The 22,047-nt window shown below is 41.7% G+C and overlaps 1 protein-coding gene across 4 annotated transcripts in view; it reads left to right on the top strand.

The window, feature by feature from the left end:
* The window catches only part of LOC145351669 (protocadherin-10-like), a 207,283-nt gene that overhangs the window by 125,543 nt on the left and 59,693 nt on the right, over positions 1–22,047 (top strand). The window contains exon 1 of one of the 4 annotated variants that reach the window (XM_080201235.1): positions 16,967–19,595. The exons of the other annotated variants lie outside the window; for them this stretch is intronic. Within the exon in view, the coding sequence (XP_080057361.1) occupies positions 17,145–19,595 (2,451 nt within the window). The 5' untranslated portion in view covers positions 16,967–17,144. Of the gene's footprint in view, positions 1–16,966; positions 19,596–22,047 lie in introns of those variants that run through there. 4 annotated transcript variants of the gene reach the window in all.

The following is a 22,047-nucleotide window of genomic DNA, read 5'->3' as shown; positions in this document are numbered from 1 at the left end:
CTAGCAGAGCGCTAATGGCTTGGTTTAACAAGCTGGGTGTCGGTACCTTCCTTAAATTGTCAACACTGAGTCCATCTAGCAGATGAGAGTAGGGTTTTCTAAGCCTTGGGGTGTGGCAGGTGATCAATTGATCTGGATCTGCAAAAGCAACTGAAAGAATCAACTCAAGGCGACTGCTCTTCGAAGTGAAACCTATTGGAATCGCTTCAAAATAGAAGTGGAAAAGCACTATTTTAGCGCAGGAGGCTGGGGAAGGGGGTGTTGTGGTTGGGGGGGGGGGGGCGCGACGTATACAGATAGCAGGAAAACATTGATAGAGTGAGCATCACAAGTAAAGTCAGCCAGAATGGGACGGAACTGTCAAATTGTGGAGTGAAACATTCCGCAGGCTAGTGGGCAATGTACCCGATGAAACAAAGCAAATTTAGGATCAACAGCAATGATAGACTCTGGAATGTTACTTCGAAAATGAAGGTTGCTCCAGAAGTCAATATCTCTTCTCAGCCCAAAAGAGTGCAACTTTCTCCCCAAGTCAACAGTTCACGGGAATAAATTTACGCCTGCATGTGTTTTTTGAAGAGATGACAACGTAAGAGCATAAGACGCAGGAGCAGAAGGAGGCCATTCGGCCCATCGGGTCTGCTCTACCTTTCAATGAAATCACAACTGATCTGAAATAATAACCCTCAACTCGACTTTCCCGCCTTATTCCCATAACCCTTGATTCACTTACTAATAAATAATCTGTCTATCTCAGCCTTGAGTACACTTAACGATCCAACATCTACAACCCCCTGCGGTGAAGAATTCCACAGTTTCACTACCTTCTGAGAAAAGAAGTCGCTCCTCACCTCTGTCTTAAACGGGCGATCCCTACTCTGAGATTCTGCCCTTTGTCGATAGACTGTCCGACAAGTGTAAGAAACCTCTCAGCAACTATCCTGTCAAGCTTCCTGAGCATCCTACATATTTCAAATAGTACGTGAATTAACGGCAACCGAAAGTAATAGAACAGAGCAATGAGGGATTCAAAAAAAATCAAATGAAGCAGGGTATTGTTGTCAAAAAGTGCCAGTGAAAACAGAAGATAATTGGATTGAGCAACCTGCTGTTAGAGCAAGGAATCTAACTAGTCTGGACAGGAGAAGAAAGCGGAAAGCAATGGATGACCATACATTGATTTGCGAAATAAAATATGTTTGTAAGTTGCATGGGAACGGTATCGAGTGGTCTTCATATTATACGAACACTTGTTTCACGAAGTTGTCATGGTTATGCAAAGGGTCTTGTTCAATCACATTAGAAATTCGAATGTTGTTATTTTCTCAGATTTTGGCTTGCTTTGATTTGATTTGATTTATTATTGTCACGCGTATTGGGATGGAGTGAAAATATTGTTTTTGCACATTATATAGACAAAACATACAGTTCACGGAGTACATAGGGGAGAATGAACGTAGTAAGTGCAGAATATAGTGTTACAGTTAAAGCTAGGGTGCACAGAAATATCACAGAAATATATGGCAGGTCCATTCAAAAGTCTGATGGCACCAGGCAAGATACTGTTCTTGACTTGGTTGATGCATGACCACAGACTTTTGTATCTTTTTTCCCCGATGGAAGAAGGTGGAACAGAGGATGTCCAGGTTTCATGGTTATGCTGGCTTGATTCTGCTGGCTGCTTTTCCGAGGGATCAGGAAGCGTAGTCGGGGTGAGTGGATAAGAGGTTGGGTTGCGTAATTGACTGGGCTAGTTCACAACCCTTTGCACTTTTTTGCTGTCTTGGTCAGAGCTGGAGCTATACAGAGCTGTGACACAACCAAAAAGAGTGTTTTCTATGGTGCATCTATAAAACTTGATGCGAGTCATAACGGGCATGCTGAATTTCTTTAACTTAACTTCTTCCTTTGATTAATTGTATTTAAACTCAGTAAGAAGTCTGCAACACCAGGTTAAAGTGCAAGAGATTTATTTGGAGTCACGAGGTTTCAGAGTGTTGCTGTTTCACCTGATGAAGGAGGAGCACTCGGAATGCTTGTGATTCCAAATAAACTTGTTGGACTTTAACCAGGTGTTGTGAGACGTCTTTTCATGCCGACACAAGTCCAAATCTACATCGTATTTAAACTCAGCAGCCCCGAGTTCTGGAGCTAATGAAACTTATTTTGGATAAGTATTTGCATGTAGAAGATGATTAATTCCCCAAATGTATACAGAATAGAATAATCTTGATGCAAACAGTTATCAGACTCCATTTCGTTTGGTTTTGTTGACTGGCAAATTGTTTCCTCCGATTTGATTGATGAAAGTGACATACCCAGACACTCATGAATCAAATAGATGCATGTTATGCATAAATGAATGTTAAAGAAAATACTTGCGTATAGATAAATATGCATTGTCAGGGATGACGCTAAGTTCAGATTGATAATTTTATTTTTGACCGTTATGTCGGATGTACTTTGCATATTCTGCACAGTGTAGAAGCCCTTGTCCCTAGGTTGGGAGCGTTGAGTGAACAGGGATGCAGATTTAATGAACAAATATTTGACAGAGCAGTGGCTTTTGAAAAAATTACAGTATAACTGAGGAGCACTTGCCACAAAATTCTTCACTTCCATATTGTTTTCCTATGAAGTTATTTTTCACTTATAATATACTCTTGGAATTTGATGATGCTACAACAACTCAGCCTCGATTGTCCATCCCGACGTACCCTTGCAACGTTATGTTCAACCCTTTGCAGCTTGCGTTAATTTCACGTAAGAACAGTTGAGAGAAAATGATATGCTTCGCTTAAAAAACATTATATTAATGGCTGAACATCATTTAGTATAATTTTATTTAAATATAGCCAAGAAAGTGGCCTGTCGGTCCCGATGAACTATTTATTATACAGTTTTGATGTATCAAACATATTAATCGATCTACCAAAGTAACTTGAATACGTAGATTAATTCAACTGGTTGCAATGCTCCCACATTTGACGAGTAAATTAGTAAAGTTGTCGAAAGAGCGGGTTTTCCGATACATCAAATGTATTATAATAAAATAGCACCTCAATGAGGAAACACAATAGGGCTAACGGTAGGACTCTGAATAGTGTTGATGAACAGAGGGATCTAGGTGTATGTGTACATAGATCCCTGGAAGTTGGGAATCAAGTAGATAAGGTAGTTAGGAAGGCATACGGTGTCTTGGCGTTTATTGGTAGGGGGATTGAATTTAGGAGCCGCAACGTCATGTTGCAACTGTACAAAACTCTGGTGCGTCCGCACTTGGAGTATTGTGTGCAGTTTTGGTCCCCACATTATAGGAAGGATGTGGAGGCATTGGAGAGGGTGCGGAGGAAGTTTACCAGGATGTTGCCTGGTACGGAGGGAAGGTCCTATGAGGACAGACTGAGGAATTTGGGGTTGTTTTCGTTAGAAAGAAGGCGGCTAAGAGGGGACCTTATTGAAACATATAAGATGATTAGAGGTTTAGATAGGGTGGACAGTGATAGCCTTTTTCCTCGGATGGAGAAAGCTAGCACGAGGGGGCATAGCTTTAAATTAAGGGGTGGTAGATATAGGACGGATGTCAGAGGTAGGTTCTTTACCCAGAGGGTGGTGAGGGATTGGAATGCCCTGCCTGCTGCAGTTGTAGATGCGCCTAGTTTGGGGGCGTTTAAGAGATCCGTGGATAGGTTTATGGATGGAAAGGGATTGGTTTAGGTTAGTGGGTCATTGCTTTTTTAATTGGTCGGCGCAACATCGTGGGCCGAAGGGCCTGTTCTGCGCTGTAATGTTCTATGTTCTATGTTCACAATAAATCTTCTCAGGAATGTAGACCGGCAAAGTCAATTAAAGTTGCACAACATTAATAACAGAACGCAGTTCTTCCGGTGTTCGGTATAGGCACTATTGCTTTAAGATTATGTGGTGCTATTATTGGCCGAGTCTCTTTGTGTCGCTGTCTACCAATGAGGTGAAGTAATGCCACTGGAGATCCAGGCCCACTTCCCCTATACGAAACAGAGGGTAGTGTCGAAGAAAGGAACAGCACTGATCTTCCCAAGCTCTCCATTTGTAACTCGGCAAAGGCCGAGGAAATTTAGGGCTTTTTGCACAAATATTCTCTGCCATCTGGACAAAAGACAATTCGGTATTCGAAAGAAAACACAATGGCTTATCTCGTTAACCAAGGTAATGAACAATTCCGTGATGGACGCTATCTCAACGGGGTTATAATTAATCGGAGAATCTGGCAGTTGTATTTGCAGTAGTTTGATTCAGTATGACGTCCTTGCTTTCTAGCGGGGGCTCGAACAGGCCCGTTCTTTATGTACTAGACATATGCGTTGCATATTCATTTTGTGAGAACATTTACGACACAATTCCTGAAGAACTGGAACTTGGTGATTTTGTTGGTAACATCGGTTTGGATCTGGAGTTAGACATTAATGGCGCGGGGATTTTGAAAACAAAATACAATATTTAGACGTCAATTTAAAAACTGGAATTCTATTTATAAAAGAAAAAGAAAAAATAGACGGAGACGAGCTTTGTGAACAAAGCTTCGCATGTGTATTGATGCTGGAGGCTGTGATTGAAAATCCGCTTCAGCTATATCGTATAGAAATTGAGATTCTCGATCTAAATGACAATGCGCCCGTGTTCCGGAGAAAAGAAGTTCATTTAGAAACCTCGGAACTGATGCCGGATGGAACGACTTTTCCACTCCAGGGCGCCACGGACGCGGACGCTGGGACCAACACGGTTCGCTGCTACCAGCTGAGCCCAAACGAGTATTTCACTTTGAAATCACAGGCAGATACCGAACTAACTTGCACTCCAGAACTGGTGCTGGAGCGGCCCCTAGACCGAGAGCAGCAATTCACACATCGATTAACACTGACGGCGTTTGATGGAGGAATTCCTCAAAAAATCCGGAGCCACCCAGATTAACATCAATGTGATTGATGCAAACGACAATGCCCCAGTTTGCGAACACGACGTCTATCAAATCACCACTGCGGAAAACGTGCGTAAAAATACATTGATCGTTAAAGTAACTGCAGTGGATTTGGACGAAGGCGTTAATGATGAGGTAACTTATTCTTTCAGCGAGAACACTGCGGACAGAGTTCGGGAAGTATTCAGTTTAAATTTGGTATATGGAGAAATTAGAGTAAACGGTACTCTGGACTTCGGAGAAGCAGAAAATTGTCAAGTTTTGGTACAAGCTAAGGACAGAGGTGCACACCCAGTACCTATATACCGTAAAGTTCTGATAAAGGTCACTGATGTCAATGATAATTATCCTGAAATAATAACAACATCGACATTAAACAGTATCTAGGAAAACGCGTCTCCGAACTCTGCAGTTGCTGTTTTCCGGGTACGGACCGAGATTCTACAAACAGACAGAAGGTTTATTGTCGAATCGCCAGAGATATACCTTTTAAATTAAATAGTTCTTCTAGTGGCCACTATACATTGGTCACTCATGATGATACAGACCGTGAAAAAGTGCCAGAGTACAATATTAGCATTACATGTGCAGATAATGGATCCCCTTCCTTGTCGACTACGAAAACCATCTGAATTCAAGTCTTAGACATAAACGACAACGCGCCACGTTTTACGCAACATTCACTTACCATGTATGTCACATAATAATGTAATTGGTTCCTCTACTGGTTTGGTATCACCCTTTGATCCAGATTCCAATGAAAATGCCATTGTCGTATTCTATTGTCGACAATCTGACAAATGGTTTACTAGCATCTTCATTTGTCTCAATAAACACAGCCAGTGGTGTGAGTTTTGCACAGTGCTCATTTGATTTTGAACATATAAAATCTTTTGAGTTCCATGTCAGTGTAAGAGACGCTGGTTTATCATCGCCCAGGAGTAATGCACTTGTGAATGTGATCATCGTAGATCAGAATGACAATGCTCCTGTGATTGTGTCGCCGTTGCCAAATAAAGAAGCAGTGGTAGAGGAAACAATACCAACATCCGTCGAATCGGGTTACTTGGTTGCAAAACAGTTACTGTTGCTGCTGGAAAATGGCGCAATTTCTCCGGAAGGAAACGCTCCAAGGGACTCAAAGGGCGAGTGTAAAACTTCAGATACCACTCAATTTATACAGAGGCGCGTGGCAACGAAACATTCCCGCAAACATTTCGGTATGACATGTGTCAAGATTAAACCATGAATGCATGGTATAAAGGAACCCATGATTGATATCATGACTGACTCATGCGTCACTTCCGAGCACGAAAAGTCCTTAAACTCGACCAGTAGGGAGAACACTGAATACCATGAGGTAAGCACTAATTCTTGCAATTTGAATCTTACTGAGTATTTCAGAAGGTGTTGTCAAGTCTTAGTTAGGGTACTGAACTAATAATACAGACCTCGTCTCATTCGGATCGTGCAATGACAGTTTCAGAAGTTGGTTGATTTCAATTCAAAAACATTAAAAAAATCAAATGAAACATGTTCCCATGTCATCATCAAGCTGATGGAATATTGTGGTGAATTGAACTGATCACAAATGTCATTAACACCAATGGAGGAAGGACACTTGTTGCTCTTACATATTGCTGTCGCTATGCGCCTCCATTACTGCAATACATCAGTTCAGTCCAAATATTGACACCATCATGAGCTAGCTAACTTTTTAGTCGCTGCAAATAACAGAGTAGCCCATTCAGGCCCTCCAGCCTATTCCGGAATTGTTATATAACGTGGCTGATCTACATTTGAGATCCATTTACTCCCCGTTGGCCAGAATTAATTCATTGAATTAGCCATCAACAACATCACTAATTTTGACAGTTCCAAGAGATTAAACCTACGCATCAGTTATCGGCCTTGCATATCTCACTGACAAGCTCAAATGGGCTCGATAACTTGTACCATATTTTGCCATAATAAAGATCGTAACTGATTATAATTATGCTAAAAGTGCAACACTTGATACTTTTGTATTGAGTAAAACATGCATTACCAATGAGAAAGTGAAAGTATTGTAGAAAAGGAGTTACATTCTATGTTTAGATAGGGTCAAATTTAGTGCATATCAGAAACAGGCAAGAAAATCAAAAGAAAAAGCGACTCAAGAATAAGGGATTCAATCTATGCATGGAGCCAGAGGAAATGGGCGAGGTATTAAATGAGTACTTTGCGTCAGTATTCACCAAAGAGAAGTACTTGGTAGATGATGAGTCTGGGAAATGATGTGTAGATAGTTTGAGTCATGTTGAGGTCAAAAAGGAGGAGGTATTGGAGTTCTTGAGAAACATTAAGATATACAAGTCCCCAGGGCCTGATGAGATATATCCCAGAATATTGAGATCGGCAAGGGAGGAAATTGCTGGGTCCTTGAGAGAAATCTTTGCATCCTCACTGGTTACAGGGGAAGTCCCAGAGGGTTGAAGAATGGCCACAGTTGTTCCTTTGTTTAAGAAGAGTAGCAAGAATAATCCAGGTAATTACAGGTCGTTGAGCCTTAAATCAGTGGTAGGGAAATTATTAGAGAGGATTCTTTGAAACAGGATTTATTCCAACTTGGAAATAATTGAACTTAGTGAGAGGCAACATAGTTTGCGAAGGGGAGGTTGTGTCTCATGAACTTAATCGAGTTTTTCGAGGAAGTGACAAATATGATTGATGAAGATAGGGCAGTGGATATTGTCTATATGGGCTTCAGTAAGGCCTTTGACAAGGTCCGGCATGGCAGGCTGGTGCAGAAGGTGAAGTCGCTTTGGATCAGAGGTGAGCTGGCAAGGTGGATACAAAACTGACTTGGTCAAAGAAGACAGAGGATAGCAGTAGAAGGGTGCGATTCTGAATGGAGGGCTGTGACAAGTGGTGTTCCTCAGGGAACAATGCTGGGACCTTTGCTGTTTGTAATACATAAATGATTTGCAGGAAAATGTGACTGGTTTGATTAGTAAGTTTGAGGATGAACAAAAGTTGGTGGATTTGCAGATAATGATGAGGATACAGAAGGATATAGATCATTTGGAGACATGGACGGAGAGATGGCAGATGGAGTTTAATCTGGACAAAGGGTGAGGTAATGCATTTTGGAAGGTCTAATATAGATAGGAAAAATACAGTAAATTCCAGTACTTACAGCATTATGAGTATTGATAGGCAAAGAGATCTGGGTGTACAGGTACACAAGTCACTGAAAGTGGCAAGGCAGGTGGAGAAGGTAGTCAAGAAGGCATATAGCGTGCCTGCCTTCATTGGCCGGGGCATTGAGTTGAAAAATTGGCAAGTCATGTTGCAGCTTTATCGAGCCTTAGTTAGCCTGCACTTGGAATACAGTGTTCAATTCTGATCGCCACACTATCAGAAGGATGTGGAAGCTTTGGAGAGGATAGAGAAAAGATTTCCCAGGATGTTGCCTGATATGACAAAGTTTGGAGAAACTTTATTTGTTCTCACTGGAGAGACGAAGATTGAGGGTCGACCTGATACAAACCTACAAGATTATGAGAGGCATGGACAGAGTGGATAGTAAGACGTTTTTCCCAGGATGGAAGAGTCAATTACTAGGCTGCACAGGTTTAAGGAGCGCGGGCATGGGTGAAAGGAGATTTATGTGGCAGGTTTTTTACGCAGAAAGTAGTGAGTGCCTTGAACTCGTTGCCGGGGAAGGTAATGGAAGCGGATACCATAGTGATATTTAGGGAGCATCTTGACAAATACACGAACAGGATGGGAATAGAGGGATATGGTCCCTGGAAGTGTAAGCGGTTTTAGTTAAATCGGGTATCATGATCGGTGCAGGCTTGGAGGGCCAAAGGGCCTGTTCCAGTGCTGTAATTTTCTTTGTTCTTTGCTCTTTGAGATCTGAGTAAATCTAGCGGAAAGGAATTAATGCAGATCATCAAAACAAGCTGGCGAATAAGGTGATGGGTGTCTAGAAAAGACAAGTGACATATTAAGAAAGGGTTCAGGAACAAAAACAAAGAGAAAAACTGAAGGAAATCCGTTTCTTGAGAATAAATCTGTCTATAGAAATGGATTCACATTCATACGCAAAGCATTGCAATATAAGTTACTTTAATTGCATTAATTGGAGTACACAAAGCGATTTTATCATGCCTTGAATTAAACATACAAACAGATAAAATAGGAACAGGAATAAGATTTCGAGTCTGCTACGCCATTCAGCATGACCATTGCTGATCATTCAACTCAATAGCCTGATCTCTCCACCAACTAGCACCCTCTGCTCCAGCACTTCCTCAAGAATTTTCTCTCCATGTTCTATCTACCAAAATGCATCACGTCATTCTTCTCCGCGGCGAAATTTATCTGTCTCCTATCTGCCCACTCCAGCAATTTGTTTATGTCCTTTTTGAAGGTTTATGCTAGCTTCTTCACAGTTAATAGTGCTTTCAAGTTTTACGCCATTCCCAAACTTTGAAATCCTCCCTGCACACCAAGATCTGTATCATTAATATATATCAGGAAAAGCATGTGTCTCAAAACAGACCGCTGGGCAAACAGAACACACATCTTCCTCAAGCTCTAAGAAATTCAATTGACCATTACCCTCTGCTACCTATCATTCACCCAGTGTTTTCTCCTCGTTGCTACTGTCCCTTTTATTCCATGCACTATAAACTTTCGCAAACGTTTGTTGTCTGGCACTGTATTGAATGCCCTCTGAAAGTCCATGCACTCCACAACAGCATTACTATCATTAGCTCTTTCTGTTCCCTCCCCAAAGAACTCTAGAAACTCAGTGATACAGCATCTTCCTTTTGGAAAACCATGTTGTGTCTCCCTAATCAACCCACATGTTTCTATGTGGCTATTAATTCTATCCCGAATATTGTTTCTAAAGCTTGTCAACAACTGATCTTAAACCGACTGGTTTGTAATTTCTGAGGCTATCTTTATAATCTTTTTTGAGCAAGGGTTGACATTTGCAATTTTATAGTCCCCTACCACATCAGCAGAATTTGGAGAAGACTGGACGATTACGATTAGCGCCCCTCCAATTTCCATTCTCACTTTCTTCATTATTCCTGATGCATCTCATCCAATCCTGGTACCCTGACAACTTTCAATAACATCAGCCTATTGAACACTTCCTCCTTTTGAATTTTGAGCATATCTGGGGACAGAGTTTCCTCATCCACAACAATGACCTGAGAAGCCTTCTTAGTAAAGACAGATGTAACTTATTCACTTAGCACTGCATACATATCGCCAGCCTTCATTTCTGAAAGCACCTTTAGGTCCATAATTGGCCGCACTCTTTTTCCATCCGATTAATATTTACATGCCAACAGAAGACTTTGGGATTCCCATTTTTGTTGGCTGCCAGTCTTTTCTAATTATCCCTCTTCACTTCTCTGATTTGTTTTCTTCACTTCTTTTCTGACCCTTCTGTATTTCTTTTGCTTCTCAACTGTATGTTCTACGTGACACCTATCATAAGCACGTTTCTTCTTCCTCGTCTTAATTTCTATGGAGCTGTGGATTTGTTGGTGTTGCATTTACATTTTAAGGGAATATGTCTCGCCTGTGTCCAAACCATATCTGCTTATCATATCAAACCAAGGTGCATTGTTCAGAGGCAGTCACTTCCAACTCTGTTCTTGCCCATTAAAATCGACTGTCCTCGCGTTAATTAGTTTACTCTTAATCACTTATTATACTTTATGGTCATCATCCTGAATCTTAAGTTTCAATGATCAGTGTCTCCAAAGTTTTCCCCCATTGATTTACTTGGCCCACCTAATTTCCAAGAAGCAGGTCCAACAATGCAGCCTTGCTTGTTGGACGGGACACATGCGTCAATAAATTCATCACTGTAAGTATAGTGCGAAATGTTGTGCTCATGTTGCAACAACACTGGGACATAAGAGCAGGAGTAGGCCATTCAGACCATTGAGTAGGTTCTGCCACTTAACTCGATAATGGTTAATGATTTATCTCAAAATCTTTCCTCACACTATCCCCATGTCCTTTTATGTCATTGGCATTTAGTAATCTGTCAATTCTGCTTTAAAGGCACTCACTAACAGAGTTTTCACAGCCCTCTGGGATACAAATTTCCGAAGATTCATCACTCTATGAGTAAAAAAGTAAATCTCAACATCTTGGGCCTACGTGGCTTGTCCCTTATTTTGAAATTGCCTTCCCCATTTCTAGACTCCTCAACCTGTAGAGACATCTTACCGGAATCTTCCCCGTTTACCATTTTAAGGATGTTGTAGGTTTCAATAAGATTTCCTCTCAATCTTCCAAACTCAAGAGAATAAAGGTCCATTTCCCCACTCTCTCTTTATAAATTAGTCCCCCCATGCCAGAAACAAGTCTGATGAACTTTCATTATACTCCCTTCATAACAATATCGCTCGGAATGGGGACCAAAACTGCGCACAGTACTCTACGTGAGATCTTTCCAAAGTTCTACAGAATTAAAAAAAACTTTATAAATTAGTCCCCCCATGCCAGAAACAAGTCTGATGAACTTTCATTATACTCCCTTCATAACAATATCGCTCGGAATGGGGACCAAAACTGCGCACAGTACTCTACGTGAGATCTTTCCAAAGTTCTACAGAATTAAAAAAAACTTTATAAATTAGTCCCCCCATGCCAGAAACAAGTCTGATGAACTTTCATTATACTCCCTTCATAACAATATCGCTCGGAATGGGGACCAAAACTGCGCACAGTACTCTACGTGAGATCTTTCCAAAGTTCTACAGAATTAAAAAAAACTTAAGCACTCATACAAACAAATTCTCTCGCAAAAAAAAGGCTATCACATCATTAGAGAAAACGCTGGAAAATCTCAGCAGGTCTGGTAGCATCTGAAAGGAGAGAAAAGAGCCGATGTTTCGAGTGCAGATGACACTTTGTCAAAGTTTTCACCACACCATTAACCTTACTAATTGTTGGCTGCTGCTGCTTGATGGCTTTCATCGACTTATAGAGGAGGACACTAGGCTGATTTGTGCATCCAAAGTCTCCAATCTTTTACTACTTAAGAAATACTTTGTATATCTATTCCTACCGCCAAAGTGAATAAATTCACATTTTCGTTTTACATTTCATTTCTTTTACTATGTTGCTGTCCATTCACTGAGTCTATCCAAATCTTCTTGAATCCGTTCTGCATCTTCCTCACAACATGCATTCCCACCTCGCTTTGTGTCATCTGCGAATTTGGAAATATTACATTTGGTCCACGCATCCAAATCAATGACATGTAATGTGAACAGCTGGGCACCAGATGCTGATCCTTACAGTATCTCACTAGTCACAGCGAAACTGAGAATGACACGTTTATTCGTACTCTCTGTTCAAATCAATAAGCTGTGCCATATATTACATCCTATCCTAATTTCTTTCGTTTTGCCCCAACGTCCTATGGGGGATTTTATTAGAATTCTTTGAAAAATCCAAGTACACCTCTTCAACGGACTTCCCTTATCAATTCCAACAGATCCAACAATGAAATCCCATGCATAAATGCATGTCGCCAGTGTACAGTCAGATTACTTTTTGAATAGACCTACCTCGGACTAAATTGATCTTTCTCCACATTCTAGCTATGATCGTAACATTTGAACTGCCCCCTTTCCTTTTCTTTGAACTGTGTACTTTTTCATAGAACCAGAGTATCATAGAACGCTACAGTGCAGAAAGAGGCCATTCGGCCCATCGAGTCTGCACCGACCACAATCCCACCCAGGCCCTGTCCCCCATATCCCTACATATTTTTCCCGCCAGTCCCTCTAACCCTCGCACCTCAGGCCACTAAGGGGCAATTTTAGCATGGCCAACCAACCTAACCTGCACATCTTTGGACTCTGGGAGGAAGCCGGAGCACCTGGAGGAAACCCGCGCAGACACGAGGAGAATGTGTCATCTCCACACAGACAGTGACCTGAGCCAGGAATCGAACCAAGGTCCCAGGAGCTGTGAAGCAGTAGTGCGATCCACTGTGTTACCGTGCTGCCTTGTATTTTTTTTCCTGTACAGCATGCAAGAAATAATACTTTTCACTGCATGCTAATACATGTGACAATTAGAAATGAAATCAAATCACATCACATCAAAGATTATTGCTATCCAAGTGTCAATGTTTCACATCCTTCATGCTGGATTGATTATTGATGAAAATAATGGTCAGTGTTTAATTGCATGAGCAGCTTAACGATTATAATTGCACAGTTACGCTGTAATATATCGACATGCAAGTAGAGAAGCATTCAACGGCGCAAAAAATTAATGGGCACAAAGAGAAGTATGAAAAATGGGGGAAGCAAAGTATTGGTGCCAGTGCAAATTCTTTTTGGGAACCCTTAAAGGGAATTTCGAGGTTTTTAAGGGACCATGGACAATGCGTGGCAGGTGATGCATCATATTGATCGGGGCTGTTCCGAGATCATGGAAGAGCAAAAATCTAATGAGATGAATTGCAACAGAGAGTGCAAGATGTGTGATTTATGGATTTGGAAACACAATTTTGCAGATCACGGAAAGATTACGCATGGGGTGTTCCTTTGCGGAAATGAGACATCCACAACGGATTTTTTAAAGGCCTGGTGCGTTATAGTTGATTTCAAAAGGTAGCTATAATGAACTGATGAACTAATTTTAATAAGAGCTTTCGTGAGAACCAGGAGATTCAGAGATCATGGATTTAGTATTGTAGCAATCAAATAGGATCGTGGAATCTGGTGAACTATCTCGCAACAAATTAGGTTCTGAAGCCTTAGGTGGGAAAGAAAAAAACATGGAGAGAGCTGGTGAAAGGGTCGGCTTAGGTGAGGGGCGGTGATGGCTCTTGGTGTTGGGGGAGCACTGCATTTTTTTTAGTTTTTCGCAGAATGTGGGTATCGCTGACTCGGCGAGCATTTGATGTCCACCTTTAAATAATACTTTCATCGTAGAACTTTTGAAGCTATTCTGAGAAACTGCTAACATTCAGACTTAATTCGAAATGATGTATAGATGGTAGAGCTAAATTAAGCAACACAGCGTATCAAAGTGCAGTCTCAAATAGTCGTGGCCCGTGATGTAGACGGCATTTCCTGTTGATCCTTAGCTGTTCAGTAAAAGTGGTGCTGCGTCTTTTTGAAAATCTGTAGTCCTCATATTGCAATGACGGTTGCAACATGTATGACATCGGTAAAAATACCGTTTTTTGTTGATGGCATTCGCTTTAAGTCTGCGGAATTTGTTCAAAACTAACAATGCAGCCAGTTCTACTGAGAATCATATGACATTAACGACCTTATGGGTTTAGACTGAGGTTACAATCGAAGTAGGCGATAACTAACAAGTCCGATTCAACCAAGCCTGTGAACAATCCGACAGAGCAGTGAGAACAGATGGTTTCGTTCATTAGATTACTTTTTGACACAACAGATTACCAAATAATGGTAAAACGTGTGATATTGCCGGTAGTGTGCTTTCGATTTGATTTATTATTGCCACATGTATTAGTATGCAGGGAAAATCATTGTTTCTTGCGCGTTACACAGAGAAAGCATACCGTTCAGAAAGAAGAAAACGAGAGAGTGCAGAATGTAGTTTAACAGTTATAGCTAGGGTTAAAGAAAGATCAACTTCATGTGAGGTAGGTCAATTCAAAAGTCTGATGGCAGCAGAGGAGAAGCTGTTCTTGAGTCCGTTGGTACGTGACGTCAGACTTTTGTATCTTGTTCCCGACGGAAGTAGATGGAAGCGGGTATGCCCGGGGTGCGTGGGGTCATTAATTATGCTGGTTGCTTTGCCGAGACTGCGGGAAATGTACACAGAGTCAATGGATGGGAGGCAGGTTTGCGTGATGGATTGGGCTACATTCACGTCTATTTGTACTTTCCTGCTGTCTTGGATAGGGCAGGAGCCATATCAAATTATGGTACAACCGGAAAGAATGTCTTCTATGGCGCATCTGTAAAAGTTGGCGAGAATCTTAGCTGACAGGCCAAATTTTCTTAGTCTTCTGAGAAAGTAAAGGCAGTGGTGGGCTTTCTTAACTTCAGTGTCGGCATATTAGAATCACAGAATCCCTACAGTACAGAAGGAGGCCATTTGGCACATTCAGCCTGCATCGACAACAATCTCGCCCATGCAATATCCCCCCAGATATTTGCACTGCTAGTCCCCTTGGCACTAAGGGACAATTTAGCGTAGCGAATCAGCCTAAGCCACATATCTTTAGAATGTGGGAGGAAATTGGAACATGCGCAGGAAACCCATGAAGACACGGGAAAAGCGTGCAAACTCCACATAGTCACCGGAATTGAACCCTGGCGCTGTGAGGCAACAGTACCAACCACTGTGCCACGATACCGTCTTGAGATGGATAGAAAATTGGCTAGCAGATAGAAAGCAAAAATTTAGAATAAAAGTTTTTTTTCCTCCGATTGGCAGAAAGAAACGAGTAGAGTAGCTGGGGGATCTGTGTTCGTTCCCCAACTGTTCACATTATATATTCATGATTTGGACAAGGGAACTATAAGTATTATCACTGAATTTGCAGTTGGTACACGGTTGGATGGGAGTTTGAGCTCCGAAGGTGGTGCAGAGACGCTTCAGCGTGATTTGGGTAAGCCGGAGTCAAAATGTGAATGTCAGATGCAGTACAATGTCGATAAATGTGAGTTTATTCCTTTTAGTTACCAAAACAGACAGATAGATTATTATTTTAGACTTTATAATTTGAGTGAGTTGGATGCTCAGCGAGACTTTGGTGCCCTTGTGCATCAGTCACTGAAAGTAAGTGCGCAGGTACAGTAAGCAGTAAAGGTGACAAATAGTACGTTGGATTTCATAGCGACAGGATTTGACTCTAAGAATAGAGATGTTATATAGCAATTATATGGGGAATTACTGAGGCCAAAGTTCGGAGTACTATGTGCAGTTTTGGTGTACTTATTTGCAGAAGTGGAGTTGCCGGCGTTGGACAGGTGAGGGCCACTCCTGACCAGTCACCTGATGAAGGAGCGGCGCTCCGAAAGCCCGTACTGCCAAATAAACCTAGTGTTGGAAGACTACTTACTGTATCTGCAGAAGGCGATTCTTGTTGTGAATGGACTACAGTGAAAATTTAGCAGGCTGATTCCTAGGATAACAGGACTGTCATATGAAGATAGATTATGTCAGCAAGAGCTATATTAATTCGAATTTAGAAGGGTGACAGGAAATCTCATAGAAATTGATAAAATCCTAACAGGATTACATAGGGTAGATTAAGAAAGAATGCTCCTGGTGAAGGTGGAGTCCTGAATTAGGAATCATTGTTTGAGGACGGGGGTAAACCTTTTAAGATTGAGCTGAGGAGAAACTGCTTCAATCAGAGAGTGGCGAATCTGTGGAGTTCAGTGCTTCAGAAAGTGATTGAGGTCAAAGCGCTGTGTGGTTTCCAGAAGGAATTAGATACAGCTTTTGGGGTAATAGGGATCAAATATATGGAGGGGGGATCAGGTAATTGAATGATGATCAGACATGATCAATGTGAATAGCAGACCTGGATCGAAGAGCCGTAAGATCTATTCCAGCTTCTGTTTTCCATGTATGCATCTTTCTATGATATACCCATAGAGTGGTAAACAACAATAGTCAGGTAAATGTTGCATTAACCGATAAAATATAATACTAATTATCTTTCACGTCAATGAGGGCATCCTATGAATTGTGTAGTAAATAGTAAACATAAATGACAATTCAAGTTGCACAACCATAAATGAACAACGCAATTCTTCCAGTCATCTCTAGAGGCACTGCCGCTTTAAGATTATATGATGTTATTATTGGCCCAGTCTCTTTGTGTCGCTGTCTACCAATGAGATGTGGAAATGCGGCTGAGGATCCAGCACCCCTGCCCCTGCAACAGACACTGCGCAGTATCAAAGGGAGGAGGAACATTCTCCAGGCGTTTGATTCACAACTCGCAAAGAGTCAGAGAGGATTGAATGGGATTTGCAAAAATAACGTTTGCGATTATCACAAAGAACAATCGGACCGAGCCGAAAACCAATCTTTCAAAAACTCGAAAACTAAGGTAATGAGCAATCGGGTTTTCGCGATTACAATAAGAAGCGTAAAATTCATCTGAGAATCAGACAGTTATTTCCCGGTACATTGTTCCAGAATGACCTTCTTGCGAAATAGCCAAATGCCGCTATGGCCCGTTCTTCACGTGGTTCTCGTGTATGTTTCCGATGCGGTAAATGGAAACATTCGCTATTCAATTCCTGAAGAATTAGAGCTTGGTGCCTTTGTTGGAAATATTGCTAAAGACCTCGGCTTAGATGTTAAACAGCTATTTGAACGCAAGTTTCGGATCACATCTGAAAACAGGAAACAACATTTCACTGTGAATTTAAAAACTGGAATTTTGCTTATAAAAGAAAAAATCGACAGAGAGCAGCTATGTGAGCAAGGCCTCAGTTGCGCATTACTGTTAGAAGCTGTGATTGAGAATCCACTTCAGATCTATCGTATTGAAGTTGACATTCTCGACATAAACGATAATGCTCCCGTGTTCCAGAGAAGCGAGGTTAACCTGGAAATATCAGAATCTACGCCACTTGGAATGTCTTTTCCACTCCAGAGAGCTTTTGATCCGGATGCTGGAACCAACAGTGTTCACTCGTACCAACTGAGTTCAAACGAGTATTTCAGATTGAAATGGCAGTCAGAGGACGGGGGAGCTGGCGTCCCAGAACTCGTGCTGGAGCGACCCTTAGACCGAGAGCAAGAACAGACTCATCGACTGACACTGACGGCGTTTGACGGAGGGAAGCCGATGACGTTCGGAACCTCGGAGGTTAAAATTATTGTGATTGATGCGAACGACAATGCCCCAGTTTGCGAACAAAACATTTATGAAATTACTGTTACAGAAAATACACCCAAAGATACTTTGATCGTGAAAGTGAATGCAGTGGATGTGGACGAAGGTCTGAACGGTGAGGTAATCTATTCTTTCAGTGATCACACCCCCGAGAAAGTGCGTGAGCTGTTTAGCTTGGACGCAACAACCGGAGAAATCAGAGTAACTGGCGTCCTGGACTTTGAGGAAATACATCGTTATCAAATTTCAGTACAAGCTAAGGACAGAGGTCCATATCCATTCACAGTGTACTGTACGATATTGGTAATTGTCACTGATATCAATGATAATTCACCAGAAATAGTAACAACTACTACGTCAAGCGCGATCCCAGAAAACGCTTCATCAGGCACAACAGTAGCTGTTCTAAGAATTACAGACCGAGATTCAGAAAAGACAGCAGATGTTAATTGCAGGATACCCACAGATATCCCTTTTAAGCTTTCTAATTCTTTTGCTAACTATTATACTTTAGCCACTCAGGGTGATATAGATCACGAAAAGGTGCCAGAGTACAACATTACTATCATATGCACTGATACTGGCAACCCGCCACTGTCGACTACGAAAATTGTCCAAGTCCTGGTCGCAGATATAAATGACAATGCGCCACGTTTTACGCAGTCTTCATTCACCGTGCATGTTACAGAAAATAATGCTATTGGAGCTTCCATTGGTTCGGTGTCAGCCTTTGATCCAGATTCTGGTCAAAATGCTGAACTTTCTTATTCTATTTTGGATAGCCTGATACACGGATTGCCTGCCCCCTCTTTTGTCTCAGTAAATACCGTCAGCGGGGTGATTTCTGCTCACCAATCTTTCGATTTTGAACAACTAACACGTTTTGAAGTGCATGTGAGTGTGAAGGATTCTGGGTCGCCTCCACTCAGCAGTAATGTCACGGTCACTGTAATCATCGTGGACCAGAATGACAATGCCCCCGTGATCGTGTCACCTTTGGCAACAAAAGGTTCCGCAGCAGAAGACACAATACCAAGATCTGCAGAACCAGGTTACTTGGTTACAAAAGTCATAGCTACTGATGCCGATTCGGGTCTCAATGCTCAACTTGTTTACCAACTATATCAACCGACTGATGAAAGTCTCTTCACTGTGGCTCCAGAGTCAGGAGAAATATGGACGATTCGCCACTTTACCCGCAAGGATTCAGTCAGGACAAAGGTCGTAATTTTGGTGAGGGACAAGGGGACCCCATCCCTTTCATCCATGATCACTATCAATGTATCTGTGCAAGATGATGCAACAGAAAATGCCTCTAATATTGGAATGTTGGGGACAACTGGACCGTGGAAATGGGATTTGAAATTCTATCTCATGGTCTTATTTGGTGCCACCTCATTTATTTTACTTGTGGCTATTGTATTCCTCGGTACTAAAGTGTACAACGGGAGAAATTATATCAACAGTGGCTTTTGCTGTTGGAATACGTCATACTTTTCCCGGGCGAACTCACGCCACGGAATTCAAAAGGCGAGTGTAAACATTCAGATCCCACCCAACTATACGCAAGCGTATGAAGACGCGACATTTTCACAACAATTTCGCTACGACCCAGCTATGAATGATTTACTGTTTCTCAAATTAAATGGTTCGGCTGCACCCGTGGCTGATCTCAAGACTGACACGTGTGTCCCTTCGAATCACGGAAAGGCATCAATCGCTTTCAGCAAGGAGACAACAGAGGAGGTGAGGACCGCCTTCGTAAGAATATATTCAGCATGTAAATTAGATAATATAGAGAGAGAAGTATAAACTGGAAGCAAAACCTGACTTATGCCTAAGATAACATTTCGGAAAAGTTCTGTTTCAGGTAACAACTGCCCGTGCTGTTGTTCAGATATTTTTCAGAAAACCTAGAATTTCCTCATAGTATGTCAATATATGCATTGGTTGCTGTCACTGTCAAAAATGTCACAATAATTCAAGTGCTAACTATCACTGGAGGGGCTACATTGCATTTATGGGGATATAAATGCCAGTTTGATGATATATACAGTTTACTGATCTTGAGCTAGCAATGATTTCAAAAACTTGTTGCGGCTGAGTGGTCCAAGAAAGTTAAGAAAATATTCCGCTGAAGAAATTATTTGAGCGAACCTGCTTTTCAGCGCACGTTGGCAAGTTAAGCATTTATTGGACAAGTCATTTAAATTGACATCAATTTTAAAGCACCAACAGCAATTAACATATGGGCTGCACGGTGGCGCACTGGTGAGCACTGCTGCGTCACAGCGTCAGGGACCTGGGTTCAATTCCAGCTCCGGATCACTGTCTGTGTGGAGTTTGCATATTCTCCCCATGCCTACGTGGGTTTCCTCCGGATGCTCCGGTGTCGTCCCACAGTCCAAACGTGCGCAGGTTAGGTTAATAGGCCATGCTAAATTGACCCTCGTGTCAGGGGATTAGAAGGGTAAATATGTGGTGTTAAGGGAATGGGGCCTGGGTGGGATTGTGGGCGGTACAGACTCGATGGGCCGAATGGTTTCCTTCTGCAATATAGGGATTTTATGATCTCCAAGGGAAGGAATCTCAGTGCAACAATATCATAGAATCGTACAGTGCAGAGGAGGCCCTTCGGCCGAAGAGCCTGCATGGACCCATGTTAAACATCTGCCACCCAATCCTACATAACATACTTCGGCCCATAGCCTTGAATGTTCTGGCATGCCAAGTGCTCATCCATGTACTTCTTTAAAGCATGTGAGGCAACTCGCCTGTACCACCCTCGCAGGCAGCGCATTACAGATTGTTGTCATCCTCTGGGTAAAAATGTTCGTTTCCCATCCCCTAAACCTCCTGCCCCTCACCTTGAACGTGTGTCCCCTCGTGACTGACTCTTCAACTAAGGGTAACAGCTGCTCGTTGTTTATTCTATCCATGCACCCTATAATCTTGCATACCTCCATTAGGTCGTCAGTCAGTCTTCTCTGAGCCAGCAAAAACAACCGAAACCTATCCAACCTTTCTTCATAACGTGAATGTTCCATCCCAGGGAGCATCCTGGTGAATCTGCTTTACACCACCTCCCATATGTCTTCTCATAAGCTTTGTTGAGATGCATATAAACTGCATTAACTGCATTCCCCTCATCTGCATAAACGGTTGCATCCTCATAAAATTCAAGCAAATTTGTTCGGCATGACCTCCCTATGTTGAGGTCATGCTGACTATCGCTAATCGAGCCTTGCTTCGCCAATTGGACATAAACGCTCGCTTTCGGAATTTGGGAAACACATTCGCAGTTCTGCAGTCCTCTGGCACCTCTCCCGTGGCCAGGTAGGAATTAAAAATTGGGCCAGGGCCACTGCGGTGTCCCTTTGATTTCCACAGCAGGTTCGGTTAGAATTCATTCGGACCTGCAGGTTAGTCCACTTTTTTTGCATGCCAACCGCTACAATAACATGTTCTTCCCTATATCAATTTCATAATGGGTTCATAATGTGTATTGGAAAAGTGGAAAATATAATGTGAAGGCCAGGGCTGTGGAGAAAATGGTTTCTGTTAGGTAGGAGAGAATTTTAAAATGTCTCTGTGAGCGTGGAATCAAAAACGTATAACGGACACCTGCTTACGGTCATTAATCGTTATGATTGAAATATATGTTGCGTAAAACCTTTGATTTTATGTGGGATGTAGCTGCCGTCACATAAATTGGAGAATTCAGAGAAACTTGGAGTTGCCAGAAAGACCGTTAGTTACACACTTATGATGGTAATATGTTGCAGAAATATGAAGAAGAAAAATATGGGGAATGTTGTATTAATTTAATAAAAATTCCAGACATAAAAGGCAATTTTTATTTATTAGTAACAAAGCTATTTCCCCCCAATCGGTCTTGTAGAAGTCTATATCCATTTGGATGATAGAAATTTTAACATCAACAGATGAAGTGAAAAGCATCATGAGAGGCGTATGGTATTAAAGGAGTTTTGTGGTTTTTATACTGCATACAATGTTATAATGTGAAAACGAATTTAAACTTGTCTCAAATACTTAAAACGTTTAGTCCGTTTTGTATATCATTCACTGATAAAAAAAAATGCGTTGTATGGAAATGAAACCTATAATAATTGGATTCAAGGATGTAAATCAGTGATCACGATGGATAATAATTTCACTATATTTACCAATCACATGA

Source organism: Carcharhinus amblyrhynchos, chromosome 13 (assembly GCF_965287045.1).
Source record: "Carcharhinus amblyrhynchos chromosome 13, sCarAmb.v2.hapA, whole genome shotgun sequence".
Lineage (NCBI taxonomy): Eukaryota > Metazoa > Chordata > Chondrichthyes > Carcharhiniformes > Carcharhinidae > Carcharhinus > Carcharhinus amblyrhynchos.
Note: the sequence above shows the minus strand (reverse complement) of the source record. Positions and strands in the feature narration are given on the sequence as shown.